Consider the following 22,718-nt stretch of genomic DNA (forward strand, 5'->3'; position numbering starts at 1 on the left):
ATAAAGGTGGCCTTCACGTTGGCCGTTGGCCGGGAGCGAAAGGATTAGTCACTGAAATGGGCTGGAAGAGCGAACACACCATCTGGACCCTGCCTTCCTCTTGCATCTAAACGCGTTCCAGATGGATCAGAGATGGGAACTGTGCAAACGAAATCGCAGAGCTCTCTCCCAGAAGGAATCGTGGGAGACTGGGTGTTACAATCTGGGGGTGGGAACGCCATTCCCAGTACGACAGAAACCCCAGAAGTTGTAAAAGAAAATAAAAGTTTTATTCCATAAGCGTCAAGAGTTCCAAAACAAAACCCAAAACAACCAATCAGAAAGAAAGAAAGAAAGAAAGAAAGAAAGAGAGAAAGGAAAGGAAGGAAGGAAGAAAGAAAGACAGAAAGAAAGACAGAACGAAAGAAAGAAAGAAAGAAAGAAAGAAAGAGGAAGGAAGGAAGGAAGAAAGACAAAGAAAAAGGAACAAAGGAAGGAAGACAAAAAGAAAGATAGAAGAAGGAAGGAAGAAAGAAAAGGAAGAAAGGAAGACAGAAAGAAAGAAAGAAGAAGGAAGGAAGACAAAGAAAGAAGAAGGAAGGAGGACAGAAAGAAAAAGGGAGGAGGAAAGAAAGAGTTCGATAGGAAGGAAGAAAGAAGAAGAAAGAAAGAAAGGAAGGAAGGAAGCCGGAAAAAGAAAATGGAACGTGAGCGTGTGTCACAGAGAAGGGGTTGATCTGCTGTAACACTTACAACTCCTCTAAGTCAATAAGAAAAGGCCAGAACCACCCCTCCCTCCTCCAGAAAAGGAGTTCTTAGGAAGGAAGATACGGATAGGCTTTAAACGCACGAGCGGATGCTGGCTCCCTGGCAAGGAACGCAGGCGAGACCCCGGGGGACACGCTCCCCCCTGGGCAGGCGGACGAGGACCCAACACAGACAGCACACGCTTCGGCTGCAGGGAGGGAGGCGAAGCGGGTGCCCGCGCACGCTGTCCGTCCACGCCAGGCGGTTGCGGTATCTGTCAGAACACGAAAGCCGCCTGGCAACTTCCGCGGGTCTTGGCTTTTTCCCCATTGATACGCGAATGTACGCAGACACCTGTAGTGGGCCGGCGGGGTGGCACGGGCTGGCAGGGCAGGGGACCGAGGTGGCCCCTTCCCGTCGCCAGAGCCGCGTAGACCGGAACGTTCTGCAGCCACAGCACGGAACACAGCGCGGCAAGGAGGAGGGCCGGGCTTCCCTGCCTTCCTATTTCCTGCAACCCATTGGTCTCCCGGGTCTGAGTCCGTCACCATTAAAGGGAAAAACACATCCGTGGGCTTGTGTGCGCGTGGGTGACGAGGACGGAGGCACAGACGTGGGGACCCGTGGTTTTTCGCTGGAGTGGAGGGCTGGGTGCAGCCCTGTCAGCATCTCGTGAGTCGGGTGAGGGCTCATTGGAGCACGTGGGTGGCGGCAAGGTGGGCAGGTGTGTGGCTAATGGAGACGGGGGACAAGGAGGTGTGGGCTGGCCGCTCCGGGAGGAGCCGCGGGCCTTTCCTGCTGGCAGGTGGCTGCTTTGGGCCCCAATGCCTTAGTCAATTGAAAAAGTTGTGGTTGAAAAGAAGGGGAGGGGCCCGGGGGGCTCAGTCGGTTGAGCATCCGGACTTCGGCTCAGGCCATGATCTCACAGCTCATGAGTTCGAGCCCCGCGTCGGGCCCTGTGCTGACAGCTCGGAGCCCGGAGCCTGCTCCGATTCTGTGTCTCCCTCTGTCTCTGCTCCTCCCCTGCTTGCGCTCTGTCTCTCTCTCTCTCTCAAAAATAAATTGAAAAACGGTGGGGGGGAGTGAAAAAGAGACAGAAATGAGCAGTTCGGGAAGGGACTCTTACTAGATGGCTGTGCATGTGACAGTCGGTGATCTTTTGACGAGAGGAGCACACACGCATAGATCTGTGGAACCGAAACTGTCCTCACTCATTGTGCAGGTGGGGAAACTGAGGCTGGCCCGTACCTCACCTGGAGTCCCACAGCGGGTTGGGGGCAGAGCTCCAGAGGCATCGTCTGGTTTAATCCTCGGAAGTAGGTGCTGACAGTGTGTTCGCTTCACAAACGTGAAAAAGTGCCAGCACCGCGTGGCTGAGAGCGGGGTCTGAGATGTGGCCCCGTTCCTGTGGGAACCGCACAGCACGTGGAGGGCCGCACACCCGCCTGGGGACTGAAGGCTCGCGCATCTTGCCTTCTGTGTGGGTGGCAGCGTTCAGGCTGTGAATGGCACCTGCCCCACCCTCCAAAAACCAGCCGGGACATGAGGCTTTGAAGGTCCTTCATCTGGTGAGTTGGGGGAGGGGCACTGTGACGTCAAATGACAACGGAGTCCCCTCTGCCCTAGAAGAGCTGACATCCCCACTTGTCCCTTAGGGCCCTTTGTGTCCTGTTCCCACAAGGTCACTGCTGGGAGGTAAACTTTGGCCCCCAAACCTTAGCCACTCTTATTCCCACCGGGGAGGTGGTCTGTCCTGGCAGAGCACAGAACTGTGGGGGAAGGAGCTGAGACCCCTTCATTTGCTTGCCCATCGTGAGAGTGTTATGGGCATGCCAGGCTCACTGGCAACTCACAGGAATGTGCGACCGGTCTGTTCGGTCGAACCATGGGGAAGTGCCATCTTGGGGGCTGAAATGGTTCGGCGTCCATTTCATTGGTTTAATCTAATACTCGAAGATTGAGCACAGAGGAGGGCCACCGGTTCCCCCACGTGGGGCCTAGGGATACCTTTCCAGAGGTGACACCTCTAAGGTGAGGTCCACAAGATGAGTGGGGGTTCGCCACGAGTGGCAGTTGGGGCAGCAGGAAGATTCCAACTATAGGGAACAGGATGTGCAAACCCCTTGATGCTGTGTGACCTTGGCCTTTGAATTCGGAGTTGGTGTGACTGAAGCATAGTGAGTGGAGTGGCAGAGAAGAATGTCGAGAGATGAGGCTTTCGTGCCTTTAATTGGGTTTTTGTTGGCAAGGGCATATTGCCGTCTTTATCGACTGATCCATCCATCCACCTACCCAGTGTACCCACCCACCCGTCTGTCCATTGCTTATCCGTACCGTTAACCCACCTGCTCATCCATCCGTGTATCCAGACCAGCAACCCATTCCACCACCCACCATCCATCCAGACCATCAACCTATTCCACCACTGACCATCTATCCAGACCATCAACCCATTCCATCCATCCATCCATCCATCCATCCATCCAGACCATCAACCCATTTCACTACCCACTGTGCATCTAGACCATCAACCCATTCCAGCCTTCCATGTATCCATCTACCCAGCCCATCAACCCATCTACCCAGCCCATCATCCCATTCCACCACCCATCATCCATCCAGACCATAAATCCATCCACCCACCCATGAATCTGGACCATGAATCCACCCCTGACCTCCATCCCGTCTTCTGTCCTGGCACTGCGCTGCCCCGCCCACCACACCACGGCCCGCTCTAGTGTCAGGGTGGTATGACCACGCAGACGTCCACTTTGAGGCTCCCTGAGGGCGAGGAAAGACTGACTCACTTGAGCTTCTGAGTGCTTACTTAGCACGGTACCAGGCACAACTGGAGTCTCAGGCTGTGTGCGTTGACTTGAATTGAGACACAGGATGCTTCTGGCTGTAACAGCAGCTGGCAGAACAGCCAGGATAGTGATGAGGGGCTGACTGTGTCTTAGGAGTTAGTGGGGGCAGGGGCTGGCTCTGGAGTAGCTGGGGATGTGGGAGGAATAGGGGCTCTCAGCAGAGGCGGGACGTGGACGGGGGGCGAGAAGGAAGGAAAGCCGTGTAATTGACAGTAAAACGTCAGAAAAACATCATCTACGGAACAGGGAAGTGGCGAGTCAGTGTTTCAGGATCTTTGGTTATAGATTCAGAGATTCTACTAATTCCGCAAATAGTCGTTAACTGTTCTTGGCTATGAAGCATAGCATACTTACTACAGCAAATTGGGAAAATACGCAACCTGCTTTTACTTTTCCATTCTGTCTTGGTGTGTGCGGATTGCTATAACAGGACACCACCAACTGGGTGGCTTATAAACCACAGGAGTTTATTCCCTCCCGTTCTGGAGGGTGGGAAGGTCTAAGGTCAAGAGTCGGTGTGATTGGGGGAGGACCCTTCTTCCACTGTGTCCTCGCGCACTGGCAGGGGTGAGGAAGCTCTTTGGAGCCACCGTCTTTGGGGCTGACGATTTCACTATATGAGTCCTGGGGGGACACAGGCATTCAGTAGCCCTGTCCTCACGCTTTCCCCTTTTCCTGGCTGAGCTCGGGCAGAAACAGTATGGCGCCTGCCTTGGTCGTTACACTGTAAACACCGCCATGGTTGCTGGTCACGGACTGTATACGCCCGCACTGGGGTTCATGTCTCTGTTGCTCTAGTGCTGGACTTGGGTCACTTCCAATTGTTCGCTTTATACATAACACCTGGATGAACATCTTTCTGGTAAATCCTTTCTGCCTCTCTTATTATTTCCTTGGGGTGGATTCCTAGACGCTGACTCACTGCATCAGAGCACAGGAACGTTTTAAAGCCCTTTTGTTGCAGATGACATTCCAGCCAACAGCAGGCATCTGTCGCCTGAGCCACTGCACCCTGGGCAGCATTATCCCCGGGTACCGACCCCCTGGGGGGCCCGTGGGATAGACCTGGGCTACCCACCTGCTGGAGGCCGGTCACTGCCTCCTTGCTACCCCTGGGAGGCAGTGGGGGGCTGTCGTGTAATGCTCGGGACCTGGCTGGGCTGCCTGGGCATTGGGGCTTCAGTTTCCTCATCTGGAGAACAGAGTGGTACTTCCTACCCCACGGTGTTACCGTCAAAAGTGGGTTATTGATAACAGTTATGACTCACATGCATCCAGAGCTCCTCCCATTGAGTCAGAAAACGTCAGGGAATCTTCTGGAACCGAATGGGCAGTCAGTAGTTGCTCACTGTCACCCCTCTGCTCCCCCTTCCTCTCTTGGGTCGTCTGTGCTGTGTCCCTGCTGTGGCCCGCGGAGTAGACGGTGATACCAGGTCCTGCTGCTGGAAGGATCTTCTCCCCACCAGGCGGTCACATGGGATGAGCGTGGTCGGGGCGTGCGCTGGGGCACTGGGGAGGGGGGCGGGCTGGAGCTGGTGTCTGGGGCGTCCCGGGCTGGCCTGGGCGGGGAAGGGCCGAGGCATGAAAGGAAGGGACAGCAGCCTGGTGTGGGGCTGCGGGATGAGTTCTTGCCAATGATCCGTCCAGCCATGCAGGTGGCTCCACGTAGCCCTGCCCGCTCTGCACCAGGGTCTGGAGGTGCCGACCGAGCCTGGGGACCCGGAGTGCAACTCTCATCCCTGGCGGAGGGGTGGCTCGGAACCCCAGTTCATCAGCACACGGAGCGTGGGCCCAGGGTGTTCCGTGGGACTGGTGGCCAGACTGGGGCGTGACCGTGGTGCAGACCAGTTCTGAGTTCTGCCGCCACTTTGTGGTGCCTCCTTCGAGGGAGTTGATACAGTTTTGCACCGTTAAGTGCTCATTTTGCGTCCCCGTGTCTGGTTTTGAGTCATCGTCAGAGTGTTCTAAAGACTTGCTTGGCTCTAGTAATTGAAAAATGCCTTCTGGTCCTGAGGGAAGTCACGTAACGTATCCCTCCAAAGGTCAGAGTGACCCAGTGCAATACTCTTTTCCTTGGATCGCACAAGCCAACAGCATGATTTCAGCGCCGAGAAAGATCGACTAGCAACAGAACTCCACCAGGATCCTTCCGCGGCCCGCGCTCCGAGAGCCGTTCCATCAGGGCCGCGTGAGGAGCATTCGGGCGGGTGTGCAGGGCTCGCTCGCACAGACGGTGACTTCGATTTGTAACAGGAAATATTTCTCTTACCTTCGTTTATCACGTTGTTTGCTTTGTGACATTTAATAGGTGTTACACCACCTCCAAGGGCTCATTTTCTTCCATTTCTAAAGTTGTCTCTTCCGACAAGGATTTCAGGGCAAACGCCAGCTGATGTCAGTGTAGAAAACCGGTGAGCCAGCAGATACATTTGCCTTTTGTCCACATTTCAGTCCGGAAGGGCAGGGGTAAGCTGGACTCGGGCCTTAGCAAAGGGGGGGCCCGTGAGGATGCGTGGCGTCGGGTGGCTCATTCCAAATGCAGACTCTGGGGAATGTTCCTGAGAAGTGCAAACACAGTTTTGCTTTATAAAGTTAAAAATTACCCACCACTGGGATGCCTGGGTGGTTCAGTTGATTAAGCGTCCGACTTTGGCTCAGGTCATGATCTTGTGGTTCATGGCTTCGAGCCCCGTGTCGGGCTCTGTGCTGACAGCTCGGAGCCTGGAGTCTGCTTTGGATTCTGTGTCTCCCTCTCTCTCTGCCTCCCCCCTCCCCCTTCTCTCTTTCTCTCTCAAAAGTAAATAAACATTGAAAAAAATAAAAAAGAAGTATCTTAGCTCATATATCCTCCTATACTGTTGTCTTTACATAAAAAAAATTGTCCACCATGAAGGCAAAGGTGAAAAGATCTGTGACTGACCTGCGGGTTTACTTTTAGCTGGACATGGAGAGAGGACAGTTACTTGATCATAATGCCATTTCCTGTTGGACATTAATTGGCATTTATTATTCTGTTGATTTGTTATGAAAACAATACACACCCATCACAGAAACATTAAAAGCTACTGAGCAGTACGAAGAAGAAAATAAAAATGAACCTTAATCCCTTCCTTGTTTAAACCATGATCCTGGTGATAGTTTCTATTCAGTGAAGCCAAATAAATTACCAGCTGAACATTTTGATGTGTTTATTTTCCAGTATTTGTTCCATGCCTACATTTACAAAATTGGGATTACAGGCTACTTTGTAATAGTCTTAAAATATGAGTGAATCTCAATAAATGAGGAGTAAAAGGAAATTCCCTCAATCTGATACAGGACATCGATGTAAAATCTACTTCTGAGTTCTTTCCCCCCCTGGGATCAGGGACAAGGCAAGGACATCTGCTCCCACCATGCCTAGTCAGCATTGCATGGCGAGCCTTAGACAGAGGAAGAAGGCGAGAAAAGGGAATAAAGCATGTGAACTGGAAAGGAAGAAGTGAAATTGTCTGATTTCCAGACCACATGATTATTGGTGTTAAAAATTCTGAGGACTTCACAAAAAAGCTTCTAGAAGTAATAAATGAGTTTAGCATGGCCACGGGAGTCAAAGTCAATTCAAAAAGTCACTTGTATTTCTAGAGAGTAGAGGTGGACAATTGGAAATAGAAATTTAAGCAGCCATTGCAGTAGCATCAACGATATGAAATGTTTAGAGACATATTTGACAAGATACTTGTGCACTGAACATTGCAAAGCATTGCTTAGAGGTCTTAAAGGAGGTCTCAAGAATTGGAGAGGTATACCATGCTCATGGACAAGAGGCTGTAATATTTTGAAGGTGTCATTTTCACCCAAAACTGACCTCCAGATTCAGTGCAATGTCAGTTAAAATCCCAGCAGACATTTTCAAAAATAGACATTGATAACACGATCCTGAAATTTGTGTGCAAGGGCAAAGGACCTGAAAGAAAGAGAATGTTGAAAAAGAAGAATGCAGAGGGCTCCTTCTGTATGATTTTAGGACTTACTCTAAAGCTACCACGATCAAAGCATTCTGGTGTTGACATAAAGACATGTAGACCAAGGGAATGGAAGAGAGTCAATAAATAGTCTTGCTCATATGTGATCAGTTAATTTTTGACAACGATGCTAAGGTATTTCACTGGCAAGAGGGTAGTCTTTATCAGCAAGTGGTGCTGGGAACAGCTAGACATCTGTTTGCAAGCAAACAAACAAACTTGGACCCTTATTTCAAATCATATATAAAACTTCGGATGGATCGTAGGCATACACGTAAGATTTAAAACTGTAAAGAATCAACGAGAAAGAAAACCCTCTGTTTAAATCTTGATTAGGCAAAAATGTCTCAGAAAGCACACACAAAGTACGATCTATAAAAAAATCGACAGGTTGGACTGGATCAGATTAAAGCTTCTGCTCTTAAAAGAACCTGTTACGAAACTGGGAAGGTAAAGCCACAGATTGGAGCAAAATGCCTGCAAAAAACACACTTACATCTAGAGGAGAGAAAGGAATGTTGTAGCTCAACGGCGAGAAGATAGACGGCCCCGTTTGAAACTGGGCAGAAGGCGGGCGCAGACATCTCATCAGAAAAGATGTAAGAATGGCCCATTTGCAAATGGAAAGATGCTTAACAGCTGCGGGCGTCGGGGAGCTGCAAACTAAAGCCAAAAGCAGGTACCAGGGCGCACACGAGCATCGGCGATGACGTGGGGAAAGTGCCGTCCGGGGTCGGCGGGACTACCAGCTGGGGCCATCCACTCGGGAAGACGGTTCGGCAGGTTTTTTTAAAGCCCATCATACTTAGCAGGGGACCCGGCAATTCCACTGGGACGTGTTTACCCAAGAGACGTGAACGTATAACGTCCGTGGAAAGACACGTGTGAATGTTCACATGCTGCCTCGTTACCCCCCAAAACTGGGAACAACCCAAGCACCCGTCAGCAGGGGGATGGCTGAACAAATTGTGGTTCACCCGAGCGGGGGGGATCCCGCACGGCGGTAGCCAGGGTGCGCACGTGCAACAGTGCGGGTGCAGACGCGTTTCGTCAAGTGGAACACACAGACGCTAAAGATTGTATGCGATCCGATTCTATTCGCGTGGCATTTGAGGAAAGGCAAAATTGTAGAAAAAAGATCACTGGTTGCAAGGGGCGGGGGGTGGGAAGAGGGACACGAGGGGCCCTTCTGAGGTGATGACAATATTCTGTATCGTGACGGTGGGTGGTTCCTGGACCACACATTAGTCAGACTCCCTGGACCGAACGCTTAAGAAGAATGAATTTTACTACGTGCGGATTATACCTCCAAAACCCTCACTTAAAATAAACAACAAAACCCAGGAGCATTTCCCCATACAATTAAATATCCCTCAATCAAAGAAATATCACTTAATCAAACGTTAGTAACATCAGCTAACATTAATGTGACAACAAATGAAACTCATGAGTGTGTGATGTTAATGTTATTTGGATGCACAGTAATATTTTTGACACCCCCCCCCCCCCCGGTTGCAACATTTACTTTCTTTCAACGTTCTTGGTGTTGTGCCTGATTTCACGGCAAGCGTCTCTAAGTATTTATACTTCTCCCTTACTCGGTGTTGGAGGTAAGTTCCCACTGGGTGAAGGGAGTGAATGCTTCACGCAATCTCAGCCCCGAGCATCGCACTGTCTCCTAGAAAGCTGCAGTTTGGTACGTTAAAAAAATATATCTATATTTGCCAGTTTGGTGGGAAACAAGAGTCTTGCTTTAACTTGGGTTTATTGAACTCCTAGCGACATCAGACATAATGTATTTGTTTGTTTCCCTCCTTTGTAGCTGTGAGAGTTTCACATACGTCTGTCATGAGTATTGCTGTTAACAAATTTCCCCTTTGTTGCTCGCTTGGTGTGGTTATGCTTTGCCGCCTTAAAACCACCCGGGACTTAGTACTAGCTCTGCGAAAGATAGCAGTCTTCTGCTCGAGCAACCTTAGTGGGCTTGGGAGTCCGCGAGGGGGAGCGGCCGGCGGGGACCACGCGTCTGCCACTGGTGTCCCGTCGAGCTGCTTTATTGGAGCCGAATGAGCCGTTCCCAGGGTGGTTTCCCACACGGCTGGAGGGCAGCCCTGGGTGTTGGCCGGGGGCCTGGGTTTCTCTGCACATGGGCCCGTCTGGGGGCCGCTTGGGCTTCCTCCAAGCATGGAGTCTGGTTCTCGGCGTATCGCAAGCCGCTCAAAATCCAGACCCACAAGTTCGCACCCAGCACCTCCACCGCCTCCCCTGGTCACGCGGTCCCAGAACCCACCTTGATTCAAGGGAGGGGACGTAGACCCCGCCTCTTAATGGGCACTCGTGGTAAAGAATTTGTGGCCATTTTAAAACTGCCACACTTAAAAAACACATTTTGGTATTTTGTGGGGGTTCATAAAATTACGCGGGTTCTATGAGGCTGTGGACTTCGAGCATTTTTCAGAAGGGGAGGTGGAGAGAGAGAGATGGGCAGACGTCGCCCTTCACCCGCTACCAGCGCTCGCCCCTGCCCGGACAGAAGCCCCTCACTATCCGGCTGGAATTGCTCTGGGCCTTTCTGTGTGTGCATTTATACGATGTGGTTTGCGATTGCGTAGACGGCTTTTATTTAACAGGAGAAGGGATGGGACTCTTGCTGTGTGATTTGCTCTTTTCCCTCAGTGACCTGTCTCCGCGGTCTTCCCGGGTCAGGCCGGCTGGACCAGCCCCTTCCTGTCCAGCCTCTGCGACGGGTTTCCTACACGCACTTTACGTGACGGGCCCCGGCCGGTGGGCACTTACCTGCTTTCCATTCTTTGCCGTCGCAGACGCCTCCGCCTTTGCGAGCTCCCTGCAGAACTCAGCCCTGAGGGGGCGATGGCGGGTCACTGTGCCTGCACATCCTGGTTGTTGCTGCTGGACCGCCGCCCCCACCGAAGGGTTCCCTCCCGCTCCGGATTTATCTTGGATCCCTAGAGCACGTCTCCCCTCCACTCGTACGTTGGTTGGTTCTGTTCACCATACTGCGCATACGCTCTGGGCCAAGCGCTCCCCTCCCGCCGCGATTACGGGCGACACCTTTCTGACCGGGATCTCACAGTCCAGGAGACGGCAGGCCCCCCGGGGCACCTGCTGCCAGGCCAGTGGGGGGAGGGCGTGGTGTGTGCGGGCTGGGGCCTCTTGTTCTCCTGGAGTTTCCTTAAGCCAAGGGGTCTCTTCTGGACACCGCGTTGACTCGTCACAGTCGCTCTTGAGGGAGGGAAGGAGCCTGGATCCGGTGTCTGTGCTGGGGACTCCAGCTACTGTTCCTGGCCCTGTTATTACAGTCCCTTCGTAGCAGGAGGACTGAGGCTCAGGGTCAGAAATGCTCGGGCCAGTGCAGCCTGCGGATTCCGGAATGTCGGGACGGTCAGTGCAGAAATGGTGCAGGCCCCCCATAGGTGCTGGATGCCCGGTAGGCCTCGGAGAGCGTCGCTGAACGAATGGGGCGCCCGTAGCCCCCCGGGCCCGCTCCAGTGACGGGTGTTGCTCGTCCATCACCGAGCCGTTGGCGAATCCGGTCTGGACCCGGTGCCGATCTGTCCTGCGCCCGCCCTCCCTCCTCAGCTCGGCGCCCTGGGCCCCACTCCCGGGGTGCCGGGCCTGGGCGAGGCCGTGGATGCAGAGGGCCCCCTGCCAGTGTGACCCCGGCTGGCCCGATGGCAGCCAGCCCGCCCTCCGGGCCTCGTGGAAGCAGGTGGGGCGGTGCGGAGAGCCTCTTGCCACAAACACGGCCGGCCCGGGCCGTGAAGTCTGGCGCTTGGTGCCATCCCTCCCCCGCCCCTTCCCTCCAGAAAGAGGAGATAAATTACCTCCGGGGAAACTCAGATTAATCATCTGGTTCCCCCTCACGCCCGCGGGCTCCGCTCCTGGGCTGGCTCCTGCCGGCAGCGTGGGCCGGATGCGGCCCAGCCCACCCCTCTGCCCCGCGCCATCCCTGCAGTGGGCCGGGGGTTCGCGTCCAGCTCTGCTCTGTTCCCAGCCCTTTGTGGGACGACGGGAGAGACGGACATACGTCCCTCTGTTTCTGGAAAGCCAGATGGAGAGCAGGGGGGGCGGAGCGGAGCAGGCACGCCCCCCGGTGCTTCGGTCGGCGGGAAGATTCCTCTCGTCCCTCGGTGGTGCCCCGTGGGGCCCTCCCCGTGTGGCCCTCCCGTGTGGCCCTGGCAAGCCCGGGCGGGGGCTTCTGCCGGCCTCCACGCGACGTCGCCTTCCCGTCCACTCCTCCCGTGGGACTCCTTCCCACGGGCTCTGACCTGCCAGCCGGTCCTCGTGGGAGTCCTGGCAGACAGCAGGACTCCCTCCCAGGAGCGTGAGGGTGTGACTGAGAGTGTGCGTATGAGTGTGTATGTGTGTGAGAGGGAGTGAGTGTGAATGTACGTGAGTGAGTATGTGTGTGTTGAGAGTTACCTCCTGGTGGGGAGGGGCACCAGGCTGGACCGTACGTAGGTGCCCTCGGCCCAGGTGATGGCACGTTATGTGTGTCTGGGCTCCATGAGGGCACCTGGCCAGCATTTGGCCACAGTGTGGGGTGACGTGCGGGGGGCAGGTGTCCAGACCCTCGGGTCAGCCGCGGTGACGGGTGGAAGATGGGGGTCACGGTCCGGGGCAGGCCAGGAGTTACCTCCCCCCTGGGGCCCTCCTTAGCCACACTGTGTTCCTAGGGAGGAAGCGACGTAGGTGCACGGTGGGTGTTCGGGGCCTCAGCTGCCTCCCTCCCCAGGGTTTGTGGGCACGCGGTGGGTGCCCAGAGACTCAGCTGCCGCCCTCCCCCGGCCGTGGAGGTGCACGGTGGGTGTTGAGGGCCTCAGCTGCCCCCCTCCTGGACCGGGACCACTGCACTCACAGCCCCAGTGTGCCCCCTGTTGGGAGGCCCTTTGAGGAAGGGGCATGAGCTGGTGCCAGCTCAGGGAGGCTGTGCCTGCCTCTCTACCTGCTGCCCTCCGTGGGCTTCCAGAACCTGTTTGCGTCCTGGCTGCGTCACCCGCTCGTGGAATCCCCGTGTGCTGAGGACTCACGTCCCGCCCCCCCCCTCCCCCCCCCCCCCGCCGCCCCCAGGACCACAGTTGCTGCGTGGACGGAATGCCACGGGCATCTGCTGGAGGGAAAGGACCGGCCAGGCCACTGCGAAGGGACCGGCACCAAGTGTGGTCCTAACTGGATGGCCCAGAAGCGCCCGCTTTTCCCAAGGCTGAGCTGCAGCCTGGGGGGTTTCTGGGCCCCCGGAGGACGGAGCAGGAACGAGGGAGGTCAGGGTCCCCCGCCAGCGGGACGGGTGCGGCCTGTGGGCCGAGGGCGTCCCGCTTATGAGCGAGGACCCGGCCGTTTGTGTGCGCCGGCCGAGCGAGGTCAGGCTGGGGGGCGCCCCGCGCGGTGGCCCTGGCCCTGGCCCTGGCCCTGGGGTGGGCTCCGGGTCCCCTGTGCCCTCTGCTGTCTGCAACGCCGTCCGGCTTTCGGTTCTGACGGGTTCTTAGCTCACCCTGCCCCCCCGCCACGACTGCACTTCACCCTTAGCGTGACACCATGAGGTCAGAGTGAGGAGCAAGATGCGGCCTTCCCGCTCCCCGTCTCCCGGCCCTCGTGTCGGCTCACGGAAGGAGTGCTCCCAGGGAGCCCGTCCTGCGCCCCACAGTCCCTGCCCTCCTCCCCGCACACGGTGGGGGCGGTTGGGGGGGGCACGGGGCAGGTGCCCCGTGTCGTCCAGCAGTCCGATCTCAGGCCGGGTGAAGGGAGTCAATGCTGCTTGCGCCGTGGCCGTGGCCCCTGCCGGCCGGCATCCCGGTGCCGGCCACCCCTTGCGGTGTCCCTTCCCTTTTGCCGATGGTGACGGGGAGCCTCCGGATGGAACCCACTTTCCCCAGGGCCGTGGGGCTTGTGGCGGGGGGGAGCTGGGACCGGAGCCACATTTGCCGAGCCCTAATCCCGGGGCCTTCGGAGGCCCCCCGGGGGAGGCGGCTCGAGGAGGCCCGTCCTGGCCGTCCGGTGGAGGACACAGATGCTGCACAAATAGTCACATGCCACGAAGCTGAGGCCGTGTCAGCGTCCCGAGCTCTCGCTTAGAAACCGGAAAAGGGGCCAGAAACACCTGACAGACGGTGTCACTGGGCACGACGGGCTCCGTGCTGGGCTCACCCCCAGGGAAGACAGACTGGCAGGGGGTCAGGGATGTCGTAGGGGAGGCTAGTGGGGTCTCTCGGTGGGGGAGGGACGATGACAGCGAGCCCCCGCCGGGTGCGCCCTCACGTCTGTTCCCGCATGGCACCCTCCACTGCCCATAGGGCAGGGTGGGCAGAGCCAGGCTCCAATCCAGCCCCCTCTAGCCTCAAAACTGCCTGAGTTGGGGTCCAGGGGTGCTAAGGCCCCGCGGCAGGTCCCTGGGGCCTCGAGCAGGGCGGTCGTGCTGCCCGCCGCACAACCCCAGGACTCTCTCCTCAGGGACCGTGGCGGAGTGGTCCCCGCAACGCCGTGGCATCGGTGCGGTGGCGGCCGGTGAGAGCCGGGGCCTCCTGGACGGGACCGGGCCCTGATGTCCGCAGAGGAGTGATGGGAGCCACCGAAGGGGGTCACGGGGCGGCTTCAGGCACAAGGAGCCCGTCTTCCCCGTGTGGCAGCGAGCCTGGCCTGCCCCCAGTTGATGTGAGCTCCAGGGCTCTGCCCTGTGGCAGCCCCGGGGTGCCGGAGGGGGAAGGACTTGGAGGCGGTCTGAGCGCATTTTCCACCCCTGCCTGTTTGCTTTGTTCCCACAGTTTGGTCACTGAAGAGGAATTTCTGTCGGAGCCTCCGAAGGCCTGTTTGTTTTCCGACCTGCTGGGCTGACCTTCCTGATGGGGCCACGGAGGGCTGGTGGGAGGAGCCTCGGCCCTGGGTCGGGGGGGGGGTGGGGGGCTCTGCCCCCCCTCCCTCGCTGGTGTCCCTCGTCCTTCTTGCTTCCCCGAAGCGTAGGAGGGAACTAGTACGGACAGGGCAAGGGCTGGTGCTTCCGCGGGTGACCGTGTGGCGCTCTGCTGACACGGGACAAGTGGAGCCCTGGGGGGCAGTGGCCGTGTCTGCCGGGACCAGGGGTGCGGGGATCCTCCTGAGGTTTGCAGCCCAGGGGAGCAGACCGCACACGGGCCTGAGGTACCTGAACTCACGGAAGGGCGCATCTCTGAGAGCAGCGAGGTTACCGCACGCGGGAGGCGGACGCGCCGTGATTCGGGGACCGCGTCCTTGAGCTCCGTGTGGCCCCTGCCTGTGCCGAGTGGACGCGGGTTCGGGGCTGGCATGGATCAGAAGCTGTGGATGGCTCTGTCGTGGCCCCAGCCGGGTCCCAGCCTGCTGGGGCCACTCAGGGTGGTCACTCCCCGTGTCCGCCCGTCCTCGCTCTCGGAATCAAGGGCGCCGGCACCCAGGTTATTTATGACTCCTTCTAGCTCTAAAATTGGACGGTTCTGAGAATTTTGAAGATGTAAACCTTGGTGGTTGTTTAGAGAACTCTTCACGTTTTATTTTGGCGGTAACGGTGTTGACTCAAGGGTGCAGAGCGCCCGCCACTTGGCTCGTCCCATCGGGTTTGTCCGGCAGCCCGCAGACACCTGGCAGGATTTGGCCCTGGTCTCCGTTGAGAGGAAACGGTGGGCTGTGGGCCTTGGAGGGTGAGCCGTGGCGTTCTGGGGCCGGTGGCGGGGGTGGGGGGGGTGCCGCGGGGGGGGGGGGGGGGAGGGAGTCCCAGCACGCGGATGGAGTCCCTACAGGAAGGACTGTATCGTCCCCACCGGGGTGCCGAGGGCGCAGGCTGCGTGCCCCGCTTCTCCCAGCAGCACTGTCTGGAACCTGGGGCCTTCAGCGCTCCATGCGTGTGTCACAGGAGGGCCACCAGTGAAGGCAGGGGGGCGGACAGGGGCTGCGCAGGTGAGCGCAGGGCAGGGACAGAGCCTCCCAGATCAGCGCCCGTCCTCAGAGATCCCCGAGCCCAGGGGCCGATGGAGCCGGTCACCGTGGGGGACGGCGCTGATGGTCACCTTTCGATGAGGTAAAGGTGCTGCGATGCCCCCGCCCCTGCCGCCCGGCGCCTGGGGTCTGGTGGGAGCCCGTCACCCGAGAAGGGGACCCGGGGTCCCGGAGACGTGGCAGGTGGACGGGACGGCACAGGTGCACACTCCCTGGTGATAGAGTCACGGAGGGCACTGCTCTGGCTTCGGGCCCCGGGACTCGGAGGACTGAGGAACAGGTCCTCTCCCACGGGGCCTCTGTGACCAAAGGCCCCTGATGGTTCCAGGTCCAGGGAGAAGGTTCGGACAGCCCACGAGCTCCTCCCCGAGCCCGTAGGACGGGGTCAACAATCAGCCGCCGCGCCGTCCGGCCGGGATGGGCAGAGCTGGGGCTTCAGAGGCCGTCTCCACCCTCAGCAAGTGTCTGAGAACATGTGTGGCCTATTTAGGGCAAAGCGAAAAGCGAAACAGAAGGGGTGCAGTTTGAGCCGAGCCGGACACAGGTGCCCTGTGCAGGGGGTCTGACTGTCGGGGCCCCGCGCTCGTGCCTTCTGGGCAGACTTGGGGGCTGTGCGCCCCCCACCCCCCCGACGGCTGGCCAGCTTGGTGTCCGTGTGGCCCGCTGGCGGTGGGGCCGCACGTGCCCCGGGCGTGCCGGGCTGTGGGGTCACTCCCGGGGGCGCTTTGGGGTCTCGCGCCCTGCAGTGTGCCGGGGGGCGGGGGCAGGAGCCCCGGTGGCGTGGGGCACCCTGGCTCTGAGTCCCCAGGGGCTCTGGGCAGATGGCTTTCGGAGTGGCTGTGGAAGGTGCAGAGGCCGCCCCGTGTGGTTGGTGGCCGCGCCGGTTGACCCGTTAGCCAGCCGGTTGTGAACCGTGTCCGTGGCGCCTCCGGGCCCCGATCCGGGCCGTTCATTTCTGCTTCGGCTCCTCGGTAGGCCACTCGGTCCCGTGTTCCTTTCCAGGCTCCTGGTGCCGCCTTTTGGGCACAAAGCACCTGTGGCTCCGCCCCCCGGGTGCCAGGACCTGGTTTGCTCCCCGAGACCCCAAGACCGCCCAGGAGTCTGCCGAACGCGGTTTTCGGCTCCCTGGGCTCCGCAGAGCCTGAGTGGGACGCGGGTGCCCGCTGCTCCCAGCGCACGGTGGCCCGCGTGCGGCGAGGGTGGCGCCGTCTCACCGTGGTGGCGGTGGCCTGGTTTTCACACTGGCGGCCTCAGGCGCCTGAGCGGGCGCTGGGCGGGTGCCGAGACGCGGCCAGTTCCCTCTGTGTCTCCACGGGGTGCTGAGACGCGCAGGGGGGAGGCCCGCCCAGCTGTTGTGGAGGGAGGAGGAGGGAGGGCTCGCGGACTGTCCGGGGAATGTGCCCCGGGCAGCCTTTGCTGGCAGAAGTCCTCTCATTGGCCTCAGCGAGGTGGTGACCTCAAGACCTTCTCCCTGGGGACGGTGGTGGGGGGGGGGGGGTGATGCTGGTCTCAAACCAAAGGGCACCTGTCCCCAGAGCACCGTTTCCTGGGGGCGTTCTCATCCTTATGGAGGCACCGAGGACCTTGGTTTCTTAAGAAACTGCCTTTTGACAGGGAGGCTATGTCAACGGGAGGGAAAGTCCACGGAAGCTCTGTCCTGCCAGATGCCTCCCAGGCCCTTCCCACACCTTTTATAAAACTTCAAAGTATTATTTTTTTTTTAGCTCTGGCACAGGGAGCCCCTGGCCGGCAGGAGGGGTGGCGTTGGGCCTGGATGGTCTGGTGGCCTTTTCAACTTGTTTAGCAGAGGCCTGTGAACATGTCCCGGAGGCTTCTGGAAAACAGCTCTCCCCCGCCAGCGATGGAGAAAACAGGTTTGCGAGCTGCCCATCTGGGAAGAACACGGCCAGCTATCGGGATGGGGGCCCCGAAAGCACAGCCGGGATCTCTGGTCCCTCCCCTGGCCACCGCCCGTGCTGGAACCGAGTCTCAGAGATGAGCCAGAACTGCGTGCCATCACTGTGGCAGGTGAATGGGCGGCTGGCACCGGCCGTCCCTTCCCACGGCCCGAGTCCAGGTCTGGGCTCTGCCAGCGCCTGAGCCCGATGTCAAGTGGACAGACGTCCGGCAAGGGTTGTGGGCAGCCTGTAGGACGGTCGCCAGGGCCGCGAGCTTCAGAGGCGCTGCCCCCGCCGTGTGAGGGGTGACCGTGCCGTGTGGGGGGCTGGGTCCTGGCAGGAGCCGAGAGCCACCCAGGGAAATCACAGAGGCCACAAGAGGCAGTGATCCCGTCCACGAGCGGAGGTCAGTCTGGACCGAGAGTGTCCTGGGTCCCCACGCTGTCCCTTCCCCCGCCCACCCCTGCATCTCCTTGGTTACAGCGACAGGGGTCTGTGGCAAAGCTGAGTTGTGCAAACGGCCGCTGGCGGCAGAAGTCTGGGATCGAGGTGACGCGGCGCCTTGCAGGGAACTGAGGGCGGGGGCGTGCTTCATGCTGGAGAAAAGCAGCTTCTTCTCCTTGTGGCCCCGGTGTTCTCGGAGCCTGGCCCGGGCTGCCGCCTCCCCCATCCCAGCCCGTCGCCGTGTGGGGAGGGTAGCCCACGGGATGCCCTCTGCACCTGCCGCTGCCCTGGACGCTCCCCTCCGGGCCTGCCCTCTCGGGCACGGGGTCTCTGTCAGGGCCTCGCTGGGCACGCACTGAGGCTGCCCAGCCTCTGGGGCCCCGACGCTCTCCGGCGGTTATGCTGAGCTCCCAGTGAGGCAGCTGGCTGCAGGATTCCTGGGATGCAGGAAGGGGAACCGATGCTGGGGGTCCTTTCTCACCTCCACATCCTCCACCCCTGTTAGGAAAGTGGGACTTGCCTGCAGAGCGAGCCTCGGGCCTGTGGTGAGGCCTCTGGGGAGGGAGGCTGGGGAGCTGATGAACTGAGTAGTTGAGGAGGGCCCAGGATCCGGGACAAGCCTGCGTGAGTCCACTCAGTGGGGGCTGAGTTTTTAGTAGCAGGTGTCAGAGTCTAATCCAAGTTGTTACGAACATAAGGACGGATGTATTGGCTCATGTGGGTGATGGCTTCAGGCACAGCTTGATCCAGGAGCAAAAGCCGTGTGGCAGGAGTCTGTCTCTGCTCGCTGACACTCCCCTCAGCCCTGGCAGAGGGCTGCCTGAAGCTCCTGCTTCATGGTCCCGTGTGTGGGGCCAGCAGAGAGGAGAGGGTTCCTCCTTCCCAAAGGAAAAGCCCCAGGATGGAGCTCGGTTGGCCTGGGCCAGTGTCTGGTCCACCAGGGCACTGACCATCTGGCACCAGCTGGTGCTGTGGCCTCATTGGCCTGGTGGCAGGGGCGGGGCCAACCCCCTACTCCCTACCCCCACCCCCATCCCCACAGGGAGGTGCTGGGGCTGGGCTCCCCTAGCCTGGGCATCGCCCACTGTGATGTGGAAAACGTTGGGGTTCGGAGCCTGTGGACGAGAAAGAATTCTCGAGACGTCTTCAGTGTGAAAAGGTGGCTTTATTAAAGCACGCGGACAGGTCCGGGGGTAGGAAGAGCTGTGAGAAGCGACTGCTTACCCACCGCCAAGTCGGGAGGGGGCTGGGGACAGCACAGGCCTCCAAGGGATTTGGGAGCAAGGTTTCCAGGGCCCCGAGAGGGCTCACTATTGTTGGGAAAAGGTCACGTATTACCGTTTAGCAAACCGTCAGTCATGAGACCTTTCAGATGCGTATCAGGGGACCATACGCTTGGAGTCTGATTTGCTACCTTGTGTCTTGGGGGGTAGAGGTGAAGGAAGTTTCCGAAGGGATTTTTATGCGATAAAGGACACTTACAGGATCCCGGAGGTCGGGATGAGGTCAAGCTAAGATCGCCGTTTGCCCTTAGCGAAGTGTCATCATCGAGGCAGCTGGGCTCCCAGAGGGCGGTGACTCTGCCTGTCCCAGGGACTTGTCCAGGGGCTGGACGCAGTGAGGAAATTTAAGGTTTTCCTTCTGACTCTAAGTTGGAGTTTGTTTTCTCCGCGGGGACTCCCGGGGCCTCTTGCAGTAACGTGAGCTGAGCTTTCCGTAGGGAGCCGCCTTTGTTTGGGGCAGGTGTGTGGACAAGCCCGTGGTCCTCACAGCCTGGAGGTCCCTGCTCTTTCTGATGTGAAGGAGGGAGGCCACGTTCGGGCCCGAAGGCCCTGGGGCACCGCTGCCCTTCTCGGAGGAGCCCCCGACGGAAGGCCAGGAACTTTCCGGAAGGGAGGCAGGGCCCTGCTCCTCGCTCGTTCTTGGTTCTGCTCTGTCTTGTAGGCAGAGGTCTTCTGGGGGCAAGCGAGAATTGCATCTTTGCTGTAAACAGTTATGGGACAATCGTGTGTTAATCGGGTGACAAGGGGGATAACACGTGCTCAGGGCGCGTGGGGTGTGCGGGCTCCAGCAGAATCCGTGCACGGTCAGTCTGTGTTCCGCCACCAGGGGGGTCCCACCGGCCCCGCAGCTGCCGGTGGACGAGGGAGCCGGGCAGGCGAGGGTTCGTTCCTGCGACGGGAGCTGGGCCGGGAGCACGGCTCTGGGGGCCGCAGCGCACGTCCCCCCAACACCCGGCGTCTGAGCTGGTTCTGAGCCGCCTCCAACTCCCCTGAGCCCTCCGGGCGCTCCTGGGAAGGTGGGGGTGCCCTGTGCCGCTCCTTCCCTGCCTGTCTAACCCCACACCTCCCTTCCTTTGCCATTTCAGCTCAGCCAGCAGATCTCCTGAAGGTTCTAGATTTTCACAACTTGCCTGACGGAATAACAAAGACAACAGGTTTTTGTGCAACGCGGAGATCTTCCAAAGGCCCAGATGTCGCTTACAGAGTCACGAAAGATGCTCAGCTCAGCGCACCTACCAAGCAGCTGTATCCTGGTAAGAGACGGGCGTGTGTGTCCTCGCTGGTGGGTGGTGGTGAGGGGATGTGTGTTCTGGTGGAGGGCACGGCTCTCCCCTCCTGCCTCCCGCCCGGGCGCAGAGCTGGAACCCCATGTGGTGGGAGAAGCACCCTTGATTTCCCAGGAAGCTCTTCTGAGGAGGCCGGTGTGAGCTCGTTATAGTGAAAAAACCCAGCAGCCATCACATGAGCCCTCACCACCGAAGGTGGGGGCGTGAGGCCTTGTCCGTCCGCCTCGCTGTTCCAAGCAGGTGTATCTCCAGCTGTAGACAGACTGCCAGGACCCCAGGTGCAGAAAGGTGATGGACGGTTCTCCGGTGAGGTGGAGAGAGACCCAGGGTCATGGGAAAAGAAGCCCTCGCACACAGAGGCTTAATTGGGGGCAGTGACATTGAGAGACGCGTGAATCGAGCATCACGGCTCGCAGCAAGAGGGTGCAGGCTTTTAATGAGAGGTGATTGCCAAGCGCCAGGCCTCTGCTTTTAATGACGCGCCTGGCACAGGGAGCGCCGTTGGCTGCTAAGACGTGGCATCCGAGTCGTCCCGGTCCCCCGGCTGCGGACCAGTGTGGCGCCCCCTCCCCACGCGCCAGAGTGAGTTCAACCCTCTGGGCTTATCTGGCCGCGGGGAGACAGCCGACGGTCGGTCGATAAGCTCTCCCCCTGCCTTAAAGGAGCCCTTTTCGCTTCGGGTCCGAAAGGGGCCGGGGCGCCAGGCGGATCCATTCACCTTAGGAGATGCTCTGTAATTATTAGAAGACTGGGCGTCATCTGTTTGGTGACCTGGCTGTGACCCCGACCTTGGGCGGCCCTTTGACAAATGGCGGTGTCTCTGCTCCCGCGTCCCCCCCCCTCCCCGGGTCCCGAGGGACACATTCTTCCGGGGGCTGCTGTCCGCTCCCTGGACCCCTTGGATTCAGCCGGCCTTTAATCCGTGGGCCCTTAGGAGGCTGTCCCTGAGAGGGCCCGGGTCGGCCCTTTACAAGAAGGTCACTCTGGGTAGATGAGGTCAGCCAGGGACACCGCGTCCCCTGCGGAACCGTCAGGAGCCCACCTCTGGGTCAGGGCCCCCTCGTGCTCCCGGCAGACGGCCGCAGGGGCCTCCGTGCCCAGCATCCCGGGAGCACTTCCTCACCTTTGGGGCTGAGCCTAGACACGCGTCTTAGGATCGCCCTCGTTCTCGTCTTCTCCCAGAAGCTGCCTACATCCTGCCCCACATCCCCTGCCCTAGAGAGACTTGGGGGGCTGGGACCAGAGAAGGGCTCGAGGCGGAGCGGTGGGGGGCTTCCCCAGGCCCCGGCGGCCGCGCGGAGCGTGTGTGATGCTGTCCCCGCGTAAGGCCTCCTGGGGAAGCCAGGTGGGCCGCCTGGGAGGTAGCCTGCTGGACGCCCGGCTCGGGGGGGTCTCTGTCACGACAGACTCCTGGGGTTTCTTTCCTTCTGTCTTCCCGGCCTCCTTACGTCATGTCAGAGAGATTGCATGGACCTCGGAATAGAGACTAATTATCGGAGGTCTGGTCTGAAGTCAGGAGTAAGGCACGGCACGGTTTTCAAGCCCTTGTTTTCCCTAAGCTCTCCAATTAGTAACTTGATTACACAGTTAGCGTTTGAACGCTCCGACGGGGTGCTCTGGTTGCGATTAGCCTGTGGAGTCGAAGGGGCCTAACAGAGCCAGACAAAGCTGGGGACTTGCCTCGGGCTGATTGGAGCAGGGGTTTCTGTGGGGTCCCTTCTCTGAGTGTGGAGCCGCTGCGGTTTGCTGACCCCCGTCAGCCAGAGCGGCCCAAGGACGTTCTTCCGGGTCCGTGTCCTGTGACCGTGGCCTTGGATGTGAGGAAGCACACGGCTTCTGTCCCTTCTCGCGGAACCTCTGAGCGAGCCAGACGCCGGACGTCCTTTGCGCTGTGACGCCCGCCTCCCGGGTCGGGGGACAGTGTGGCTGCTCGGAGACGCCTGGGTCAGCTGGGCCGGCCGTGTGGTCCGGTGGCCACGTGCACGGTTTTAAACGTGTCTTAGAGCAGAGGGAGGTCGACGTCCAGGTGATTGCTTCCATGAAGAGAAGGCCCCGGACTTGTCTGCAGCGGGCCACCTGGATCCTCTGGGGAGCAGTGGCCCCTTCACAAGCCGGTGGCCAAGGCTCGCGGGTATTTGGGAGCCCTTGTGGGGACTCTTCCCCCAGCGTGGGCCAGACACGGGTTAACCCAGGTGCCCGCCTCGCCCGCTCATTTATTCTGCGGCTACGTACGAGCTTCCGCAGCACA

General features: G+C 59.0%; 1 protein-coding gene across 2 annotated transcripts in view; it reads left to right on the plus strand.

The window, feature by feature from the left end:
- The window catches only part of COL5A1 (collagen type V alpha 1 chain), a 148,097-nt gene that overhangs the window by 15,433 nt on the left and 109,946 nt on the right, over positions 1 to 22,718 (plus strand). For both annotated transcript variants that reach the window (XM_047829411.1, XM_047829412.1), the window contains exon 2: positions 20,270 to 20,437. In XM_047829411.1, the coding sequence (XP_047685367.1) occupies positions 20,270 to 20,437 (168 nt within the window). The remainder of the gene's footprint in view (positions 1 to 20,269; positions 20,438 to 22,718) is intronic.

This window comes from Prionailurus viverrinus, chromosome D4, assembly GCF_022837055.1.
Source record: "Prionailurus viverrinus isolate Anna chromosome D4, UM_Priviv_1.0, whole genome shotgun sequence".
In the NCBI taxonomy this organism is placed as follows: domain Eukaryota; kingdom Metazoa; phylum Chordata; class Mammalia; order Carnivora; family Felidae; genus Prionailurus; species Prionailurus viverrinus.